The sequence below is a fragment of the Erythrolamprus reginae genome, chromosome 5 (assembly GCF_031021105.1).
Source record: "Erythrolamprus reginae isolate rEryReg1 chromosome 5, rEryReg1.hap1, whole genome shotgun sequence".
NCBI lineage: Eukaryota > Metazoa > Chordata > Lepidosauria > Squamata > Dipsadidae > Erythrolamprus > Erythrolamprus reginae.
In genome coordinates this window covers 46037086-46059510 of record NC_091954.1, presented here as the reverse complement: position 1 = coordinate 46059510, position 22425 = coordinate 46037086, and the positions used below count along the sequence as shown (strand labels likewise).

At 38.6% G+C, this 22425-nt stretch overlaps 2 protein-coding genes across 10 annotated transcripts in view; one reads left to right on the top strand and one right to left on the bottom strand.

The window, feature by feature from the left end:
• The window catches only part of DOCK1 (dedicator of cytokinesis 1), a 466948-nt gene that overhangs the window by 165042 nt on the left and 279481 nt on the right, over positions 1 to 22425 (top strand). The gene's annotated exons all lie outside the window — the stretch shown is intronic.
• The window catches only part of INSYN2A (inhibitory synaptic factor 2A), a 61592-nt gene that overhangs the window by 7775 nt on the left and 31392 nt on the right, over positions 1 to 22425 (bottom strand). For 5 of the 6 annotated variants that reach the window (XM_070752484.1, XM_070752487.1, XM_070752485.1 and 2 more), the window contains one exon: positions 8192 to 8263. In XM_070752484.1, coding sequence (XP_070608585.1) covers positions 8192 to 8263 — 72 coding nt within the window. Of the gene's footprint in view, positions 1 to 8191; positions 8264 to 20352; positions 20476 to 22425 lie in introns of those variants that run through there. The other variant, XM_070752488.1, reaches the window with a different exon arrangement.

The following is a 22425-nucleotide window of genomic DNA, read 5'->3' as shown; positions in this document are numbered from 1 at the left end:
AACAATCTAATATTTTTATATGTTAATTTATTCAATGATAAATTTTCTTTGGTTTTATAAAATATATGGCTGATTATGAATGGAAGATATATATGATATGATTTTTCATTCTAAGACGATCTATTTGGTCTGACTGAACAATGCACACAAAATAATCCATGTAATAATCAAAATTATGGGACCTCTACTTTTTCTTCCCTTATTAATACATTAAAATGAATTGATACCCAGAATTTTAAAAGATATTGACTTAAATTATCTTCAGTAACTTTCATATACAGTGGTAGCTCTACTTGAGAACTTAATTCGTTCCGTGACCAGGTTCTTAAGTCGACACCTTCTTAAGAAGAAGCAATTTTTCCCATAGGAATCGATGTAAAAGCAAATAATGCGTGCAAACCCATTAGGAAAGAAAGAAAAGCTCAGAATTTGGGTGGGAGGAGAAGGAGGAAGAATAGGAGGAGAGTCGCTGTCAAAGAAAGGAGGTGAGGGGACTGAAAAAAATCCAAAACTTTAAGGCTTAAAAACAACAACAACCAGGGACTCTGAGGTGGTGAGGAGGACCACGCACCTCCAATACACCCGGCACGAGGCTGCCTCCCATACAGAAATTGAGAATATTTTCAAGAAATTCTCCCGCTGCCTTTTGTCCTTAGAAACATTATCATATGAGATCATATGAATCCCTATGATTTTTTTATTCACAATAATGCGATTAAACACAGGCCAGGTACAGCCAATCAGCTAGCATGAGAAATAGGCTGCAAGCAATCTGTTACTACCAAATACCAAGCGAAATAAACTCAGAATTGAAGCCTTGGGCTTCTCTCCCTCTCTTGCTATTCCATGGCCTATGCAAGTTGCTACTCACTGCAAGTAGAACAGCTTGTATTTTCAGTCTCTGATTACCTATGAGAGTGGTAAATTTGTAAAGAAAGACTTGTTACGAAGAACTACAGCCAATACCTGACAAGAAATAAAAATGCAACAAACCAGGCAAGTTAACAGGAAAATAAATTACTTTGTCAGAGAAAGATTAACTGAAGAGCAAAGTGTTGATATCAATGTATACCGTTACTTAGTACAAGCCCAACTTCCTTGGTCTCTTGTGGGTAGATCCTATTCAGAAGTTGAAAACTTGAGACCCTCAAATATTGCTGAACTATAAATCTATTATCACTTGATATTGTCATTCAGCCATCATTTAACCATCAGTGGTAATTTAACTTGAACTGTTGAAAATCCCAGATATTTAGTTTTAATTACTTCATTGTACAGTACTATATTTTTTATACCTTAGAAGCTTCTAAACACTGAATTCCAGCAATATACACCCTACCAAAACCACAATTTTGACAATTTAGCACTTTATGACACATATCTATGCTTTTCTTAACGTGTGCACATACATATATGTAAAGAAGAGTGAGGATAAAAAGGAGAAAAGTAACTGCTTTGGGTGGGGGACTCCCCACCCCCATAGTCCATCTTTCTCTTTAATCCTTTCCTAAAGAGCCGGGGTGGCGCAGCAGGTAGAGTGCAGTACTGCATGCCACTGAAGCTGACTGTAGATCTGCAGGTCAGCGGTTCAGATCTCATCACCTGCTCAAGGTTGACTCAGCCTTCCATCCTTCCGAGGTGGGTAAAATGAGGACTCAGATTGTGGGGGCAATAGGCTGGGTCTGTTAAAAAGTGCTATTGCTAACATGTTGTAAGCCGCCCTGAGTCTAAGGAGAAGGGCGGCATAAAAATCTAATAAATAAATCAATCAATCAATCAATCTAATAAATAAATAAATATTACAATGCCAATGGAAACCTAGTTTTTTTTAAGAAGTTGTGTAATGATGATTCTAAAGGAGACATGACAATGTATTCCTAGGAAAAGCATGGATAAGGTGATGCAAGGATATAAAAAACGGCTTGCTCTGGCAGCCATGAATGCTAATTATTGTCATCTATTAAAATATGTTTAAAAACAAGCATTTGGGATAAAGTGAATAGCATATTTTTAAATATTTTGTATGAAAAAGCATGCAGAAGAATATGTTTGATGCTAATGTGGAACAACTTTAGATGTGTTTACATATTCCTAGCCAGGCAAGATGCCGTCTAAATGAACAAATTAGGGAAAATAGACATGAGAGATGGCTTAAAACTTAATTCATTTCCCTTTGCATGTGTGTGGGGGCTGCTAATGTGGAACTGTGACGTGTGCTCGCTCCCGTGGTTCTGAGTGCTAGCGGAGTCCAGCGCAATTCTGCTGCTGCACCTGTGCAGGTAGCAGAATCACGCGCGGAGACACAGGCACGCCAGTGTTTTGGCACTGTTTTCTGCTTCTGTGTGTGCCTGTGTCTCTGCGTACAAATCTGCTACCTGCACAGTTGCAGTATCAGAATTGTGCTGGACTCTGCTAGCATTCAGAGCCATGGGAGCAAGCAGGCTTTCCACCTTAACAGCCCACCTCTCTGTGTGTATAACATGTAATCTATGTCTATATCTATAGGGTGAAATAGATTCTTCCAGTAGGATAAAGTTTGAACCACGAAGTTTTTAACTTCCACTGCTTGATATGACCCCCAACTGATATTTACTACTACTACCGTGTTTCCCCGAAAGTAAGACACTGTCTTACTTTCTTTTTATCCCCAAAAGCCCCACTATGTCTTACTTTCGGGGTATGTCTTATATTGTCCCGGGCACCGGGGCCGGCTCGTTTTCGGCCCGACCCCCCGCCGCCATTCCCGCTCCCCGATCTCGCTGACCGCTCCGGAGATTGCCATCCAATCCGCAAAATGGAGAAGAGTCCTCCACTGCACAGGAAATGTGAGGGAGAAGGATTTATTTCCCTCCATTCTAGTTTTTCTCTGTGGTTCTTCTGCAGATCTTAAACGTCACCTCCGATTGGTTCCTCCCCTCCCACCTCCTAAAGGCCCTGGAGCCAATCGCGGCCTCCTCTGGCCCGAATTCTCCGCCCCTCCCTTTTTCCCCAACCAGTACTGAGTTGCAGTCCTGAGGCGAAAGAGGGCTCAGCTCGCTCGCTCGCTCCCTCCTTCGGATCGTAAAAGAAGCCGCGGCGGGAAGAGCGCGAGGCACCCGTAAGGTTAACGCGACGTCGCGAGCTGTAAACCGTCCTCTCCCAGCCCTTAAAGGACTCCTCTACCCACAGTCCCGTTGCTTTTCAACCCGCCACAGAGGCAGCCCTGACTCCCTCTTCCGAGCGCCTCTCAGTCTGCCTTGCCGCAGTCGGAGCTCCCGCTCATGCCGCAGCCAGAACCGCGCCGCTTCGGCAGGGCCGCCGCCTCGCCCGCCGGGTGGCCCAAGCTCTGGGCGCAGCGCGCCACCGCCATCTGGCACCAGGCTGCGTAAGGGAGACTCTCCTGGGCGGCGGCTTGCAGCGAAGGCGCTTGTCCCAGCAACCTCGGAGCCGGTCGGCCTCGCTGGCCGTTTGCAGCCGAGCCTCGGCAGGACTCAGTTGCTGGGACGAGCACCTTCGCTGCAAGCCGCCGCCCGTTGGCCGCTTGCAGCCGAGCCTCGGCAGGACTCGGTTGCTGGGACGAGCGCCTTCGCTGCAAGCCGCCGCCCACTCGGCTCGCTTCGGACCAGGGCCGTCAAAGCGAAGGACGGCGCTGGTCCGAAGCGAGCTGAGCGGGTGGCGGCTTGCAGCGAAGACGCTCGTCCCAGCAACCTCGGAGCCGGTCGGCCTCGCTGGCCGCTTGCAGCCGAGCCTCAGCAGGACTCGGTTGCTGGGACGAGCGCCTTCGCTGCAAGCCGCCGCCTGCTCGGCTCGCTTCGGACCAGCGCCGTCAAAGCGAAGGACGGATAAATGCCTCCCGGGCGGATAAATGCCTCCCGGGCGCTCCGCATCCACTTGCACTTCTCCTTCTTCCCTCTCGCCTCGCCGAGTCAGGTGCAGAAGGCTTAGCGGGGGTCCCCGGGCGGCGGGACGACTCCCTTTCCCTGCCCCCGCCGTCCCGAGGCCATGTCCACGGGCTCGCTGAGCGATGCTGAAGACCTCCCCGAGGCGGAGATCCTGGGCAGCCTGAAAATGGACCGCTGCCACTCGCCGGCCGCTCCACGCCACAGCCCCGTGCAAGGCTCGGCCGGTGAGCGGGGCTCCCCGGGCAAAGGCCGGGGCGTGGCGGCGGGCAAGGCGCGTAAGAAAACCCTGGGCAAGAAGAGCCCTCCGGGAACGGCTCCCCCCCCGGCAATACCCCCGTGTTTCCCCGAAAGTAAGACATATGTCTTACTTTCGGGGTACGGCTTATATTAGCCGACCCCCCTGAAACCCCCGATACGTCTTACAATCGGGGGTGTCTTACTATCGGGGAAACACGGTAGAAAAAGAAAATAGGTTCGTTAAGGAAATATTTGAATTCCCAACTTAATTAGGATATGGTTACATTTACTTGCATACCATGAATTCCCAATATGGTTGAGTCAGCTAATTATGTGTGCCAATCATTCTGCCCTATGTTTAATTTATAATTAGTATTTCAATATACAAAAATAATGCACCAAGAATTTTATATATTTTAAAAACAATTACCTGAATAAATAAACCTAAGAGCTTGCTTGGATTGGGTGTTTTTCTGAATTTATTTACAGTATAGTTTATGTAAGTCACCTTTAGGCTGGGAATGGATAAAATCAGTAAAGGAAATATATTGCAACAGTTCCTTAGTATACATTGGTGGATCAAATGATATAACAAAGAGAGCTTTTTCCAGAGGTAAAGAAATGCATATAATGAATTTATGGGCTGTCCTTCATTCAATAAGTGAAGAACATTCTTCATCACTTTAGAAGTAAGAGATCACAAGCAGCCATTCAAATGAAAAGTTTATTTTTGGCATTCACACAAGAACATGTAGCAACAAAGAAAACTGCTTGATTAGTGTATTCTATCCCCTAGCAAATGGATCAGTACATCATTTCTGATGATGGCATCTGCCAAGAAAATGCTATGGAAATGGAAGTCTGCTATAAGTCAGAAAATACTTAAGAGAGACCTAGTGTATAAATCATTATAGTTGCTATTCCAGAGTAAAGGAAAAAATATGTTATTATTAAAGTAACATAGGATTTCACTGATTTGTAGGGCATAGCTAAATAAAACTGGAGAGATTGGAAATCACATCAGCTTCCTCACTTTCCAAAGGTCCTCCAGAAAATATGAAACATTATTGAAAAAGAGTTGATTTTTCCAATCTAGTTTTGTGGACCTTTTAGGACAAAAATGGAAACACGAAGTCTCTCGAAGGCAAACTGCATCGATTTTATTCTTAAATTCTTCCCAACAAATGTCAGTACTATCTGAGAGTAAAAGAGAATGAGAATAATTTCCTTCTCTAGATCTATTCCCAGTTCCATCTTTAAAATATACCAAAATGGGGAACTTAATGGCAGATGGGGGCATATTCCACGAAAACAATAGGAGAAAAAATAACTCAGAGCTGACTTTTCTGTTTCTATATTTAAAACACACCCATAGCCCCACACTGACAGTAACTACAGTATATCACTAAACTTTAGGCATTTATTATCTTAGGCTTCTAAAAGATAGAAATAAGGCTCATGGAATGGTCGTTCTTTAAAAGGTAGTTCTTTCTTCCTGACCATCAGTTACTGACCATTACTGCAACTATTTGAACTGTTTGAGTGATATCTTAAGACTGGTTCACGAAGTTCTGGCTGTCACAGGGCCCTTGCAGTCATTTTATCTTGATTTAGGTTATTGGCAACTGGTCACGTTAATAGTTGCAGAATCCTGAAGGATTGTCAACCAAATCCTTCCTCGCTGGCTTCCCAAAAGGAAAGTCAAAATCATTATGGTAAGTCCTCTTGCTTTATTGCGCTTACACCAAGCCCTACATGCCCCATCCTTCTTGTGCTCATGCCCTGCTGTGCCATCCACTTCCAGAATTTATGGACTTGTGTCCCACTATGCCATTCACTCTCTTGGCTTTCCTGTACTCAGATAGCATATAATAGTGATGGCAAACCCATGGCACGGTTGCCACAAGTGGCACACGGAGCCATATCTGCTAGCATTACTGTAACCCAGCTCCAATGTGAATGTGCGTGCCGGCTAGATTTTCACCTCACTCAGAGGCTCTGAGAGGGCATTTTCAGTTTCTGGAGTCTCTGGGAGAATAATGGAGGACATTTTTTGCCCTCCCCAGGCTCCAGAGGGCCTACCGGGCCCAGCAGAGTTTGGGAAATGGGCTGTTTCAGGCCTTTAGAGGGCCTCCAAGTGGGTGGGGAAGACCATTTTTGCCATCCGCAGGCATTGAGTTATGGGTGTGGGCACTTGTGCATGCGCAATAGTATATTCCCCCCCGGCTTTCAGCACCCACGAGAAAAAAGCTTTGCCATCACTGGCCTATAACAATTTGCCATCACTGGCCTATAACACTGGCCTATAACAATTTTCCCCACTCCCTGTAGCCACCCATTCCCCCTGAGCTCATTATTTGGGACTTCCACCACTTCCTGCATAAGGACCTACACATCTTGGTTTTAGCAACCAGAACTGTTATTGCTAAACAATGTAGACCCATGATGTATTTTATAACTGTATCACTTAGCAATGACACATCTAGTCCCAACTGCGTGCATAAGTGCATCAGCATGCCTACCGTCCTTGTCCAATTGCTCCCTCTTATAAGTATCCATCTTACGTATATAAACGATGTTATATCTATGAATATTACAAAATGCACTTGACAAATAAATAAAATAAAATAAAATTGTAACACGAAGATTACCTGTACTGCTTTCCATACACAATATTTCAGGATTCTTACAATCAGTAATTAGTATTTAGTTAGCATCAGTTAAAAAACCTTTATGCAACACTTAATTGCTAAAGTACAGTTGTATAGTCCAAAACATTAGTCGCTTATACACAATTAAAAAATATGAAGTAAAATTCACCTAAAGCCAATTTACTTCCTAAGAACATTTGAAGTGAAACACTTCATCTCATTAATAGGATGCATTACACAGGAGAATGAATAGGATGGCATTAGACTCTGCAGCTCAATCGATACTGCACCAATTTATGCTTGATGGATTATGCAAACAGATAGCACAAGATGTGGCACAAAACTTAGAAATGTAGTCCTTGTATCCTAAAATATCCTACATTATTTCTGACAACAACTACTTCATAGATTATCCAATTAATATAATACATTTTAGTCACTAATTATTGCAGAAAACTGTTTAAGAAATATAATGTGCAACATTCTCATCACTTATAAAGCTGATAAAATATAACAATATATATCGCTACAAGGTAATTTAAATGGTACTTAGGAAATATATGTGTACATATGTATGTACATTTATCAACTTATTCTAATTTTGTGAAAAATAATTAAAATCTATGCTTTAACAAGCTTGCTACTTTTCCGATTTCTGGAGGTAGGTATTATTTACAAAGGCATGTTGATAAATATTTATTATAGGTAATCTTCAGCTAACTATGTTAATTAGGATCAGAATTTGTTGCTAAACAACACAGTTTTGAAGCAGAATGTCACAGTGCTGCTTAGTGATAACTGTTATGCCGCTTCTGGATGCTGTCCTGCAAGGTTATTAAGCATGACCAACTTTTGCGAGGTGATCAATGTCAATGGGAGAAGCTTCTGCCAGCTTCTTCTATTGACTTTGTTTGTCAGAAACTAGCAATGAAAATCCCAAATGGCAATTGAGTGATCATGGTGAATATGCTTCTGGAACTTTGTTGATCAGTTCTGCATACATTCATTTAAGACATTCCATTTTAGACTATATACATTGCAAATATATGCTTAGTACTTTTAAAAAAAGATAATGTTCAGAGTACCCATAATTTCCACTGTTACTTGTTTTCAAATTTATTATTGTAGACATCAATAAGTTATTTAAATGAAAAAAAATATTTTGACAAAGTACTTGCTACAAATTTCTATTCTATTATTGTACAAGTTAATGCACACCACTATCCTCATCTCATTTCTCTTCTTTCTAGTATTTAAATACCTTATAAATTGGCTTTATAGTACAGTAAACATTAATTTCCTGTTCTTAAGAGCATTCATGCTGAAATACCAATTTAAAAGAGTGGCTTGCATGCAGGTTCTATTACTGAATAATATCATTTTTATCCAATTTGAAAAGTGGAAACATGAGAAGTTACTTACCTATAGATTATACACGCACTGTTCCTACATGTATCACAATTGGATGTGTCTTGACCAGTTCGATATGAAAGCCTGAAAATATAAAAACATTGTACAGTTAAAATAATTACTTTTTCATTGTTTTACGTGGACGGAAGGATGAAACGTAATTTTAGCTTCTCACTGGACTGATTGTCAGGTTTTTTATCTGCATTTAGGCACAAGAATACTTACACATTTTTGCTACTCAGGAAACATAGTTCATTAATATATTGACAATTGACATCAAATTGACCAAACATGATTTACATATTGTGGATGGTACATGCCTGTCACAATGTTTTTATTAGATTTTTTTCTGTTCAAATGATACATATTGTCCATAAGGGAATGCTTGAGTCACAGGCAATAAGCAAGAGGAATGATATAATTGCTAATTTTTTGAAATCATCCAATAAACATATTTTATTGTCAAAGAAGACACACAGATTGCTTTTGCAACTTGCATTCACAGCCTTTGTGCTTCCAGCATTATTTCTTGAATTATTACACATATAACCTAGATGCCGAGTCCAGCTTACCTTAAGGCAATAAACTGGTCATTTTGAAATGAACATTAATATAGAGCGTTGATATAGTTTACAAGTTTGATAAAAACTTAGGTCAAAAGCATTATATTTTTTCATAATGATTCAAAGCTACATATCACAAAGTATGTGATCATCAGTTCATTTGAAAGGGGAATTAGAGTCAGATATTTCAAATATGTCTGATTGAGCTCCATATCTAGTTTCAGATCATATTTATGCAGAAATTCTGAAAATTTAAAAGGATTCACAAACTTTAAAGTTTAGTGTAAGATGTAATATGATCTATAATTAGTCTATTGCCCACATATAACTATCTTACAAATGTTCTGTGTGCCTAATTTCTATTTAAATTTATTACAATATGAATAGAAAAATCATTTGTTATTTTAACGATGTAAAAACCATACAGCAGGAGATTCTAATAATCTGAAATTAAATATTTGTGTTGGTCTTTGATTACAAGTATTTATATCTGAATATCAGAATACAAACAAAGCTTAGCAACATCTATCTTTCTCAACAATTTTGCAATAATTTGCTGACAATCTCTTCCCACTTTAGGCTTGCATTGAAAACTGCATAAGAATACTATACCAATTATATTAGGTGAAACAAAGAAACCTCTGTGCATGACCAATCGGCATGGCCAGTGAAGTGTCCAAGTCCCTTACCAGAACGATTGCTTCACTGCCCCCAAAGCAAAGAGAAATATAGGCTATTTGGTTGAGGTATGAGGGTCACTGCATAGGAGTCATTGGAGTCATGAATTGTGACATCGGAACTGATGAACCCCTCAGTGATCTCTATGGGGTGGTGGCCAGCTGCATACAGACTAGCAGTACTGCTGCTACTAGAGAAAAAGTGGGTATAGGAGACCACTTTGCAGGAGAGGAACAGTAGGCATAGCAGACAGATCCCTCATCACTTTCCAGTTGTGATACTAAAGCTGCTCTGATTGAAACAAAACAATATACCATATTTTTGGGAGTATCAGATGCACCAGCATATAAGACGCACCTTAGTTTTTGGGAAGGAAAATAGGGAAAAGAATCTGCTTACCGGGTATTCATCTGGCTAGCATCCTTAGTCTGGTCAGCTTCAGCACATTATTTTATCCCCTAGTTAAGGGCTTAATTTTATTTTTTTAATTCTGAGAGAGTAACAATGAAAGAGCTTGCAAGCCAGTAAGTGCTGAGAACATCATTAGCGCCTGGTTAGGGCTGGAAAGAAACTTACTCAGAGCAAGTTAGAGTAATGAAAAAAACCCTGCAAAGCCTTAGGGCTTGGAAAATATTATTTGAAGAGAGAAACAATGAAAGAGCCTGCAAAGTGAGAGCTGGGAAGATCCTAAGCAGCTAGTTAGGGCTGAACCCCCCTACATTCAGAGTAGAAGACGCATCCAAATTATCAGCCTCTTTTGGGGAGGAAAAAGGTGCGTCTTATACAGTGAAAATACGGTACTTACTGGATGTCCAAGGTAGAAAATGAAATTTCGGCCTTACCATATTTTTCAGAGTATAAGATACACCTGCCCCTGAAAAGAGGTTGAAAACCTCCGGAGAAGGTTTTTTCCAACCCCAAATCTTTGCAGGCTTTTTTTGCTACTGCCTTGGAAGAATGTTTTTTTCAGCCTTAACAATCTTCCCGGTTTGCAGATTTTTTCATTGCTACTTCCTCTGAATAAGATTTTTTTAAGCCCTAACCAAGAGCTAAAGTAATGTGCTGAAGTCAACCAGACTTAGGACACTAGCCAGATGAACACCTAGTAGGCAGATTTCCCCCCCCCCCCCAATTTTCCTCCTCCAAAACTAAAGTGCATCCTATACTCTGGTGCGTCTTATAGTCCGAAAAATACAGTATTTATGGCAAATTGAATATCATAAATTTCATCCATGGAGTTTGTCAAAAATGTGCCTCTTCCCCTCTATAAAATCTCATCACCCAGTATCAGTATGTCATATTTGTTTCAAATGAACATTATATTGGTCATTTCCTTAACTATTAAACTTTCAACTATGCAAATTTCTCTTAGCTGCACAAATATTTATGTGAAAGAAATGGCAGTAGTTCTAATTATGGCAACACAAATAAAATATAATTTTGCAGGCTAGAAATATGATGTCCAGGCATTATTGGTATCTGTAAACTGATAAGGGGTTCTTAACAGCTCTTCCCCAATAATGGGCTGCCATTTGTTTATATCCCTGCTTTCATTATTTCATATCATTTTTCAGACATGGATTGTAAACAAAATATAACCCAGCCACCCCCAAAATCCCACCCTTGTTAAATTAATCAGTCTGTAATCCTTAATTTAAACCTTACTTCAGAGTAACAAAGGCAAAATACTTATGTGCATTAATTATATTATTTGGCTTTGAAATATGAAAGACTCTGAAACAAAGAAGCCATGCTTAATATTCTTGCTGTCTCAATAATTTCATGCATATTTTTATATTGTCTTGACTCTTGAGTATGTTAGAGGTTGCATTATTTTAAATCCAGTTAAGAATCCAAAGAAGTTTAAATGTTGTACCAGGAACAAAAATGACCTTTAAATTTGCTTTCCTCAAATTTTCTAATATATGTAACCATAAATTATCCTTTTATTTGAACAGAGCTGTCAGATATACAATTGCAGGGAAAATGAAACAGTTCCCTGCCCCTAAAGCTCTTTTTTATTTTTATTCAAGGGAAAAAGGGGGAATGCATATACACTCAATTGTTGCAGGTATCCCCCTTTCTTTTTTTGTGAAAGCAGATAATGTTTCAGTAGGGTATTAGCTGTGGAATAGAAAATTAGAAAACTAACTTTACAACTTGAATCATTTGCCTTTCTGGCTTACAATACACAGTAAACAGCAATAGTGGTTGTCCCAAGTTCAGATACATTCATTACCTTATTATGACCACATACTAGTTCAATCAGAGAAATATTTTCTAATTCTAACTGAAGATGCAAAATGCTGTACCAAAAATCTCATGATTGCATGGCTTAAGGCCAAAATGTTTATATGACTGGTATAACCTCAAAATAACAGGCTTTAGAAATTCCCACGAATAGCTCACAATATCGAATATCATGCTATACATTTTCTTAAATCCTTTGAATTTTCTAGTTGACAGAATAGTTTAGCAAACTTCATTTCAGAAATAAGGGGAAACATTTTTGTCCCGGCACCCCATGCACCTCAATGTGCTTTAGTCAAATTAATCTGGACAATTCATCTCAATTTTTATCATAAAATCACAACTGACAATTGTAAGAACTGAAACCATTTGCATAATTATAAAAGTGATATAACATTGATGGCCTATGATATAAATTATTATTTAATCAATATGAGACTTAATGGATAGCTATTCCCAATTAACACGAGGATTTTATATGTTATTTTAATGTTTTGAAAGAGGTACACAAGAGTTAATGAAAAGGTAGTGTTAGTTCTTTAAAAGGAAACAGCTTCCTTAGGGCCAGAAATACAAGCCTTTCCTTTTTTATATAATTGTACAGCTAGTTGAAAAAGAAAAAGAACTGAGTCTGAATTGTAGGAAAATAGTCTTAGTGTAACAATTTATATTGTGTGAAGAACTAGGCGCAGGATAGGATTATTTCCTTCAGAAGCTGGACCCAGTGACAAGGCTTTCTGAGTCAAATTGAAATGTTATTTTCAATGAACAGTTAGTTGCTTGTCACAAAAAAAACCTGCCTCTGATGAAATCCCTATTTTGATCCAGTATAAACTTTCATATTCAGAATTGATTCTGAAGAAGCTTAGCACTCTTTTTGCTTTTCCTGGACACCTGAACTTAAGAACATTTACAGTACCCTTCCTGTGAATTATAAAATATTTAATATAGGAAAGTTTCTAATAACTTTGTCTCCGGCTAATAAATTTTTAGAACAATATTTTCTCAGACTTTATCAGTAATTAGCCAGAAACTGAACTATGTCATTATAATCACTCAGGTTTTACCCAAGAAGAAATTGTTGTGCAACATATCCTATTGAATCCTAGCCAAAGGTTAGGTAGAGTGATAATATTAATGGTATAACTTATACAGCAGTTTTAGATCAGTTTCAACCTAACCCTAATCCTAACCTTCAGAAATACATTATCAGTAAGAATTCCCAGTTGAATTAGTTCTTAGCTGTTCCAATATTTTATTTCATAAACTGTGACTGAAAGTTCCTATCCAAATGCAGAAATTAATAACATCCTAATTTCATAAATGAAATCTTTTTTGTACAATCAGATTCTAGAGAATATCATAACACAGCCCACTCTGGGGTCAATAATACTAATTTATAAATTATGATTTTTTTAGTTGTAATTACAATTTGCGGCTTATAACAATAATAAAAATACAATATAAATAATACAATATAAATAATAAAGATACAAAGCAACAAAAAGAAGTCGAACATTATCTAAAACTAAAACCTCATTAAAAAGTTATGAAAAAAGGTAGTTACAATCATACACATGCACACCATTCATAGAGTTGGCCATCAAGGATGTAAATTTATGGCGCCAGGTCTGCTGACAAAGCCAGGTTTTCGTGGCCTTATGAAAGGCCAGCAGAGTGGGAGCAGTACAGACATCAGGCAGTAGTTTATTCCATAGAGCCGGGGCAGCCACAGAGAAGGCCCTCCCGGGTGGTCCTGCCAACCCGACGGGACCCAGAGGAGGCCAACTCCGTGAGCTCTTATTGGTCTCTCTGTGGTATGCGGCAAGAGATGGTCCCATAGATAGTCTGGCCCTGAGCCATATAGGGCTTTATAGGTAATAACCAACACCTTGAATTGTGCCCGGAGACTAATAGGAAGCCAGTGCAGCTCGTGGAGCAAAGGTGTTATATGGGTGTATCGAGGTACACCCATGATAGCTCTCACAGCTGCATTCTGGACTATTTGCAGTCTCTGAACACTTTTCAAGGGTAGCTCCATGTAGAGCGCATTGCAATAATAAAGACGGGATGTGATGAGGGCCTGAGTGACTGTGTGGAGAGCCTCCTGGTCCAAATAGGCCGCAGCTGGTAAACCAGGCGAACCTGGGCAAAGGTTCCCCTGGCCACAGCCGAAAGGTGGTGGTCAAAACTCAGCTTTGGGTCCAGGAGGACACCCAAGTTGCGGACCCTATCTGAGGGGAACAATGTTTCCCCCCCCCAGAACAATGGATGGACAGATCGAGGAGTCCTTAGGAGGAAAAACCCACAGCCACTTGATCTTGTCTGGGTTGCGCCTGAACCTGTTGGCCCCCAGCCAGAACCTTACAGCTTCCAAGCACTGACACATCATATCCATCGCTTCACTGAATTGGCATGGGGTTGAGATGTATAACTGGGTATCATCACCATGCCGTCAGATGAACTCGCCCAGCGGCTTCATGTAGATATTGAACAGCAGGGGGGAGAGGACAGACCCCTACAGCACCCCACAAAGGAGAGGCCGAGGGGGGGGCAGAGGACAGACCCCTCTGCCTCCCCACTAATACTGACTACAAACGACCGGAGAGATAGAACCACCGTAAAACGGTGCTTCCACTCCCGATCCCTCCAGTCGTCGCAGAAGGTTGCTGAGAGGTCGAGGAGCACCAGGATAGAGGAATGTCCCCTATCCCGGGCTCACCAGATATTATCCATCAGCGTGACCAAAGCAGTTTCCATGCTGTGACCGGCCCTGAAACCAGGCTGAAAGGAATCTATCTAATCAGCTTTTTCCAAGGACCATCGGAGCTGGTGTGCTACCACCTTCTCAACAATCTTACCCAAAAAGGGCAGGTTGGAGACTGGTCTATAGATCTTCCATTCGACTGGACACAGAGATGGTTTCTTGAGGAGGGGTTGCACCATTGCCTCCTTCAGAGGCTGCGGGAATGACCCCTCACTCAGGGAAGCGTTAATTAATGCCTGGATCCAGCCGCGTGTCACCTCCCGACTGGCCAAGACCAGCCGGGAGGGGCATGAATCCAGTAAGCAGATGGAGGGACTCACAGCTCCCATAGCCTTGTCTACTTCCTCAGGAGTTACCAGGTCAAATTCTTCCCAAATGTTGGAACTAAGACCTGACCCTGTCACCTCAGTCTGTATTGCCCAATTGGAGTCCAGATCATTCTGAATCTGAGCAACTTTATCTGCAAGAAACTGAACAAGGGCTCACCGCTGCCTCCTTATTCAGGATTATGTTGAAATTATTCAATTTACGTTGCCGTACTCCCACATGACTGCAATCCGGCACTTGTCAACCTTCTCACACTTATAACAGGTTGCCAAATGCCTTTTGCGACCTTCCCTACCCGTTTTCCTAGAAAGTCAACTGGAAAAGCAGCAGGTAGGCGGTCAGACTGTTATCTGGTTCGTGGCCGAAAGTCTGTCTTGAAATCCTGAGTAATGTACCAATAAGCAATCATTTGTTACTCTGAACAAGACAGTATTTTTGTCAGAGAGCAGCATTTCATTGCACAGCATTAGCAAAGTTTTTAAACATATCTTCCATTTAGTTCAACAGAATTTCATTTTACCAGGCTAGAAACCAGAAGACTTGTGACTGCTATTCCTGTTTCAGGCCAATCACGCTCCCTCAGCCCAAACCATCTCAAACGGTTGTTATTGTGGGGAAAATAGGAAGAGGGAGAAGTATTACGTATTCCTGCTATGACTTACTTATATAAATAATAAAAGTGGGATTAAAAAAATATGAAAAACAACTTTGGGGAATTACATAGTTAACAGTCTCTCTCTGTACTAGAGTAGGCAGAATGGTTACCACTGCTACATAATACAATTTAAAAAAAAAGATTTTAGAATGTGAAATTACATTCCCAATAGGAATATCTACTTTGGCTATAAATTCTTCTAATTGGTATTCCGATATATTTATAGATTTCAGTTTGTATACATATAAACATTAAGAAGATAGATCAGAACAACATAAGCTGAAAGCAACCATAAATGTTTGCTCTTTCATAGATCGATGAATATTTTGTCCTGAAAAGTGTATGCAAAGTAAATGCATTTATAAAATCCACATTATTCAAAATGAATTAGAGTAATAATAAAATACTCCATCAACAAAAGAAGGAAGGAAAGATATCAAAAATCTTTCTAAAATGCTAGATTTAGTATACTTGACTACTGTATTGCTTTGTAAATCAGTCATGAATGATACATCAGCAGCTATGGAATAAATCTGAATACATTTTAGAAAACATTACTTATATGCAACTTCTTTTCAGTTTATTCGATTTAGAGAGAAACTACATAATTTTGTATACTATACCTACAATGTCACACATCCACTCTAATGAAATAGGTATCAATTTTGTAGAGTGTAAGTTTGAAAATCCACATAGTTGTTTTAAATTTCAGTTTACTTTTCATCATATTTAATTACCATATTGGGGTATTGTGATTATATGAATGTCTCATGAATGTTGTGTGGAATTCTATAATATATCAGCAGATGTTGATATTGTCCATAGGACAAGGGCAATAGCATACCCTATGTAACTCCTTGTTGCAGCAGGACTCTAAGAGAAAGGGGGACCAAATACTCCAATGCAAGCGAATCTCCAGCTAAACCCAACATGTTATTCAGCATCTTCATGAAATTACTAGGAATGGGATGAGATATCAGCAAGATGATGATGAATGTACAATACAACATCAGTCAGCTGTCGGCAAACTATGGAAATATTGACTCAGCATTTGGAGGCTGTGGAGGGTTGGATGGGACAAAACGAGTTCATATTAAAAGTTTGCAAGACAAAGTTGAATAAAAGAGATGAATAATAGGTGCATATCTCAAATCTCCCAGAATGTATATCCTTCTCTTAAGAGGAGTGCAGTCCTGTCTAGAGCTAATTTTGGAAATGGTATAAAGTTGTAGATAAAGGTTCCAACTTGAATAGTGCCAAAATTGGCTGCAGATAGGGTTACAATCCTCTGAGGAAGCAAGTATGCAAACAGGGGGCCTTAGACATGGATTATTATTCTTCAGGTATAAAGTGGAAACCTGATCATGAGGGTTTTACTCAATCTCACCAAGCTCTCTAGCTTACAACCCTTTAGTTGGAATGGGTTCAAATTACAGTGACCTGATTGCTAGCAACATGTAGTAGATTTAACAAAGTTACACCTTTGTTGAGGTCACTGCATTGATTATTATATAGGCCATAGGGAATAGCATTGAAGGCAGGAAGAAGAGCTTCTACAAACACAATGGTTAGATAAGCAGGATTTGAGGGCTGGGCCAGGAAACTAATTTGAGAAACCATCCCAGAAGAGCTCCTCCCTAGTTCACATAAAGTGAGAAAGGAGGTCATCTTCTATGTAGCATGGCTTTCAATAATGCGTTATTCAAAGTTCTGGTTTTTAATCTTTAAAGCCCTCCATGGCTTGGTACTACAAGTGCTTGAATCATCTTTCCTATTAGGATCAGCTTTACTTGGGTGCCCATCCTAAAAATTGTTGCTGAACATTTTATGGGTGACTATAAATACTGTATACAAAATAAATGTTCTAAAGTATCTTACCATATTTTATATTAAATCAATCAATCAACCAACCAATGCATGTTATAAGATACCATGAGGCAAAGGGCAACCCATTTTGCCTGGTTTTTGAAATACTATTCAGAATACCTTTTTTCAACAGATGGTGGTTTTAATTTGGTTAAACTTCCCAATCGTTTAAGGTAGGGCAGGATAGAAATGGGCTATAAACAAATATTTATTGTATTTTCATTACTAAATTAGCATAGTACTATTTTGTTTGTTAATTCTGAGGTTGGGCCTTATGACAACTTTTAGACCAGTGGTTCTCAACCTGGGGGTCGGGACCCCTTTCGAACAACTGTTTCACAGGGGTTGCCTAAGACCATGGTGTTAGGAGCTAAAGCTTCTATTCTGGTGTCTTGGAACATATTTTTACAATCTGACCAATCAGGTCAGTGGGGGTGTCCCTCTGACCTTTCTGCCAATCGGCTTAAAGCTCTGTTGGGAGAATTGGCGCTAGATTTATAGTTGGGGGGTCACCACAACATGAGGAACTGTATTAAGGGGTCGCGGCATTAGAAAGGCTGAGAACCAATATTTTAGACGAACTTGTCTTTACATGTCTTGTTAATATAAACATTTTATCTGATACCATTGCTTGTATTTTTTATAAGAGACAATCAAGTTATTATTTCCATATTGATTTGGGAATACCTTTTTTAATTACTATTTCTGAAATGGGAAGAGTTTGCATTTTTGGCATGGTTACAAAAATTAATTCCCTGGAAATGCAAAAATTATTATCTTCCTAAAGGAAGGAGGGAAATAGCTAAGTTTTCATAACGAAAACTAAACAAAGATTTATATTATCCTCTTCAAATATATAAGGCTTACTTCATAACCCCAATTTTTAATAGAAGCTAACTACTCATTTCCACAACACAAGCATTAATTACTGTCTTCTGGAGGTTGCCTATAGCATGACTGATTTTGTTATTGAATTTGTCAAGAATCAGGAATAGGTACAATAATCCATTTAGTAAAGTATTTGCAGTATATAATAATAGCTCAGCTGGATCAGGCCAAAGCCTGCCATATTTCACAATTTTATTTTTCACAATGACCATTCTGATGTTTCTCAAATATCCTCAAGCATAAAGTGAAGAGCTACCCCTCTGGCATTTGGAGGCATCCCCAATATGGAGTAAGCCCTGAATCTCAAAACCAAATTCTCTTGTAATACATAGGCTCTATGAATTTATGCATCCAAGTTAGTGTCCTTAGATAATAACTTCCACTATGTAATGTTTGTTTTGAAATTGTTTTAATCAATTTCAATGGCTGGTGTTTGGTTCCAACATCTGAAGGATAAATGAAATTGTAAGGGAATGAATGTGGATTATTGCTTTTTAAAAAATGGGGGGGGGTTGTTAGATTAGATTTTGATTAGTTATAACGTTGGATTTCTTACATGTGCCTTTTTGTATTTATTCCTGTTTCATAAGTCACCCTGAGTCTATGGTGAAGGGTAGCCTAGAAACTCAAACAATAAATAAATAAATACAATTTTTCTCTGTTCAAAAGAATAAATATGTTTCTCTGTTCACTTTTTCCATAGAATGAATGATTTAAGATTCTCTCTTCATCATATCCTTCCTCCTATGCAAGGATAAACATTTGCCCTTCATTTAGCTATTAGGATTTTCCCCTTTGCTGGTTATAAACATTTCAAAACCACAACTGGAAACATAAAATTAAGAACTTTTGCTTCCATGTGCCCAATTTACTTTACTTAAGGCACTCTAAGGCACTTTTTGAACTGAGTGAATGGTTAACCGTTTGGTTAACCATTCACTCAGTTCAAACAGTGCCTCAGAGAGCTCTTTACAATTATACATTTAACCACCCAAAATAAAGTAGCTTATTATTTGCAAATTTGGCCAGCAAAAGAAGCTTATACCCAATTCAAGATCATTTAAGAATAAATGAAAAGTACCATCATTGATTCTTGAGGGACACTTATTCTTTCTTGGCATTCAAGATAATTTTCTTCTTCTTTCAGTTTTAATCGATCAATCCATAAAACAGGTCCTCTTGTTTCAAGACCGCTAAGTTTACTTAAGAACCTTTGATGAGGGGTAAGGCAAAGTTATACTTGCTGTCTCTGTCTATCTCTTTGGTAATGAAGTGTTCTGTGTACAATTTATTCACTTTCTCTCGTGCTATCCATCTTGAACATTTTTAAAAATTCTTTTGTTGACTAAATGTCTAACTACTTCTCTGCCAGGTTTTCTGGTTAAGATACATTTAAAGATGTCCTGATAACTTTTGTCTCACCCCCCCACCCCCCAAAAATATTTCACTAAATTTATTTTGATATTTGTGAAGGTGGGAATTTAGTTTGAGTGATTCAGCTATCAGAGCTATTCCTTAGGGTGAAGCTATTCTGGAGCAAGTCCAGTTTCAAAAATACAGATAGTCCTTGATTTCAAATCACAATTGAGCCCAAAATTTCTGTTGCTAACAGAGACAGTTATTAAGTGGGCTTTGCCCAATTTTATGATCTTTCTTGCTGCAGTTATTAAATGTTAAATGAGTAACATTTGGTTGTAAAGTGGCTTCTTGATTTTTCTCATCCAAAGGTCACAATAGGTGAATACATGACCCCAAAACACTGGACCCATAATAAATATGAATCGGTTGCCAAGCATCTGAATTTTGATTGTACGTCCATAGAGATGCTGCAATGGTTGTGTGAAACCTGTCATAAGTCACTTGTTTCATTTCTGTTCTAACTTTGAATGGTCACTAAATGAATGGGTGTAAGCCAAGAACTATCTGTAAGTTTCAATAATTTTAGATACAAATATTTGTCCTATATGATAGTAATTTTTACATTGATGGTCATCTCTGACCAAGCTCTTCTCAGCATTAATTACACAGTGGTTTCTATTCTTATTTTGGCTCAGTGATTATTTCTTCCATTACAAAATGAAACAAAAGGCAATAGAAGACCTTTACTTTTGCCTAAGTGTATTCTCTAAACATTTTATTTACATATCCCAATAATTAATCAGTGATCCAAATGATTAAGAACAAAACCCACAATAGTTTTGCAGTGTCCCATTTAAGAGAAGTTCAATGAATTCTCATTGCAGTAATAATTTCCTTGGTTTATGCTCATTTTCGCCATCTAGTGGCCGACGTGACTTTCAGTCTGAAATTAAAAGATACCAGGTATGTTCAGATATTTATGGTATACTGTATCTCTACTCTGATATCAGAATTCCCAGTGGCAACATAGCCATAAGATACTGTATATAAACTAAAAATCAAGATTTCCCCCACCATGGTTTAAGCACACTTATATAACTCTGGGCAGTGCGGGGGTGGGGGGTGGGGTCTGCTCTGGATTCAAAGTAACATGTTGCCAATGGTTATTTCACTAGTCAAATTTCTCTAAATTTTGGAAATTACATTTTTTTTCCTTGAGAAATTCTGGGGAAAGACTTACTGGGATTATACTTGCAAAGTATAAAGAACAAACATACATTCATTTCAATTACAAGTTAAAATTTCAAATTCCTAACTATTAGATTAAATTTACAGAAAAACATCAAATGATATAAAATAGGTATATACATCTTCAGTTGTGACATAAAATGTTAAATGTGAGTTATGCCATGGTGTAACTTGGACAATTGAAAAATGGGAGGGGAATATTTAAAAACCAGATGGGGTGAAAATAATGATATATTAATCCTTAGATTACACATTTTTATAGTGAATCCTCAGCTTCTCACATGTCAGTTAAAATATTGTTCTTTAAAAAGTTAAGGGAACACAAAAACCTCTGTTTTAATACTGTTTTCTTGGGCTCATGAGTAAAGATGAACTTTCTGTGGGAGAATTAAGAGGAAATTAGTTCTAGGGTGGAGGTCTTAAACAAGAGTATAAAGAATAAAGATCAAAATATTTAAGTTTTTCTAATAGCTATGAAATCTGGACATTGAGAAAGAACTAGAGCAGTGTTTCCCAACCTTGGTAACTTGAAAATATTTGGACTTCAACTCACAGAATTCCCCAGCCAGTGAATGCTGGCTGGGGACTTCTGGGAGTTGAAGTCCAGATATCTTCAAGTTGCCAAGGTTGGGAAACACTGAACTAGAGAAACAAAGTAGGAATTCTCAAACTAATGAATTTTGAAGATGAGTACAAAGAAGACCATGGGCCATAAAAATTAATTAATCAGATCTGGAAATGTATAAACAGAGTTTTCATTTGAAACAATAATAAGTCAATATAGGACAGGATGGCAATCTTATGGAACCTGACTTGTATCTCCTAACTACTTCATTAGTTTCATGGAACAATTTTCTATCTTGCTTTCCTCTGCTAGCAATACTTGTTCTCAGATCTATTCATAAGTATATGGCATATTTACTACACTTGTATCCTGTCAAGAAGTCAATTTCGGTCTCACAGTAAACATATAATGATGTAGATTTGGTTTGAACAAATATGAATACCAAGGGAACCAAGATGTTTTAGGGCATGCGTGTGTTCATGTATCAGCATTTAATTAAAATATTTGCACATTTAACTACAACGACATGGCTGCAGTTCTTAGGAAAAGATAGTGGGGGGTGTAAGGAGTTGTTGATAAGTGTCCATCCATGTTATGAACCATTTTTTGTCCTTCTGCATATTGTATAGTAATTAGTGTGTAATTGAACTAATGTGACAGAAACAATGGTCTTTAAAGTTCTCTTCAAAAAATGTTCAGTTGACCCAAGCTACTTATTGCCTGATAGTTATTTTTGTTCAAAATGCTCTTGGCAGACGAAACATTATGCTTTCTGCAAAACTTTTTTTCCAGATAGTCCTAGCTACTGTAATTAACAAGGTACTGGACAATTATTTAAAACCATGGTTTCATAAAATGAAAGAGATTGTTCCTTACTTTAAGACACTATATTATTTAAATACTTCATTTGGCTATGTGTAATTAGATATAATTTATCACCAGTATAGAAGTTTTCAGTGTACATACAAAACAATTGAGTATTAATAATCATAATAATGATACCAATAAGAAGTAGTAGAAAAGGATAATAATAATACTACAGCCGTTGCCTACAAGTAAATATACTTAAACATAAGAGAG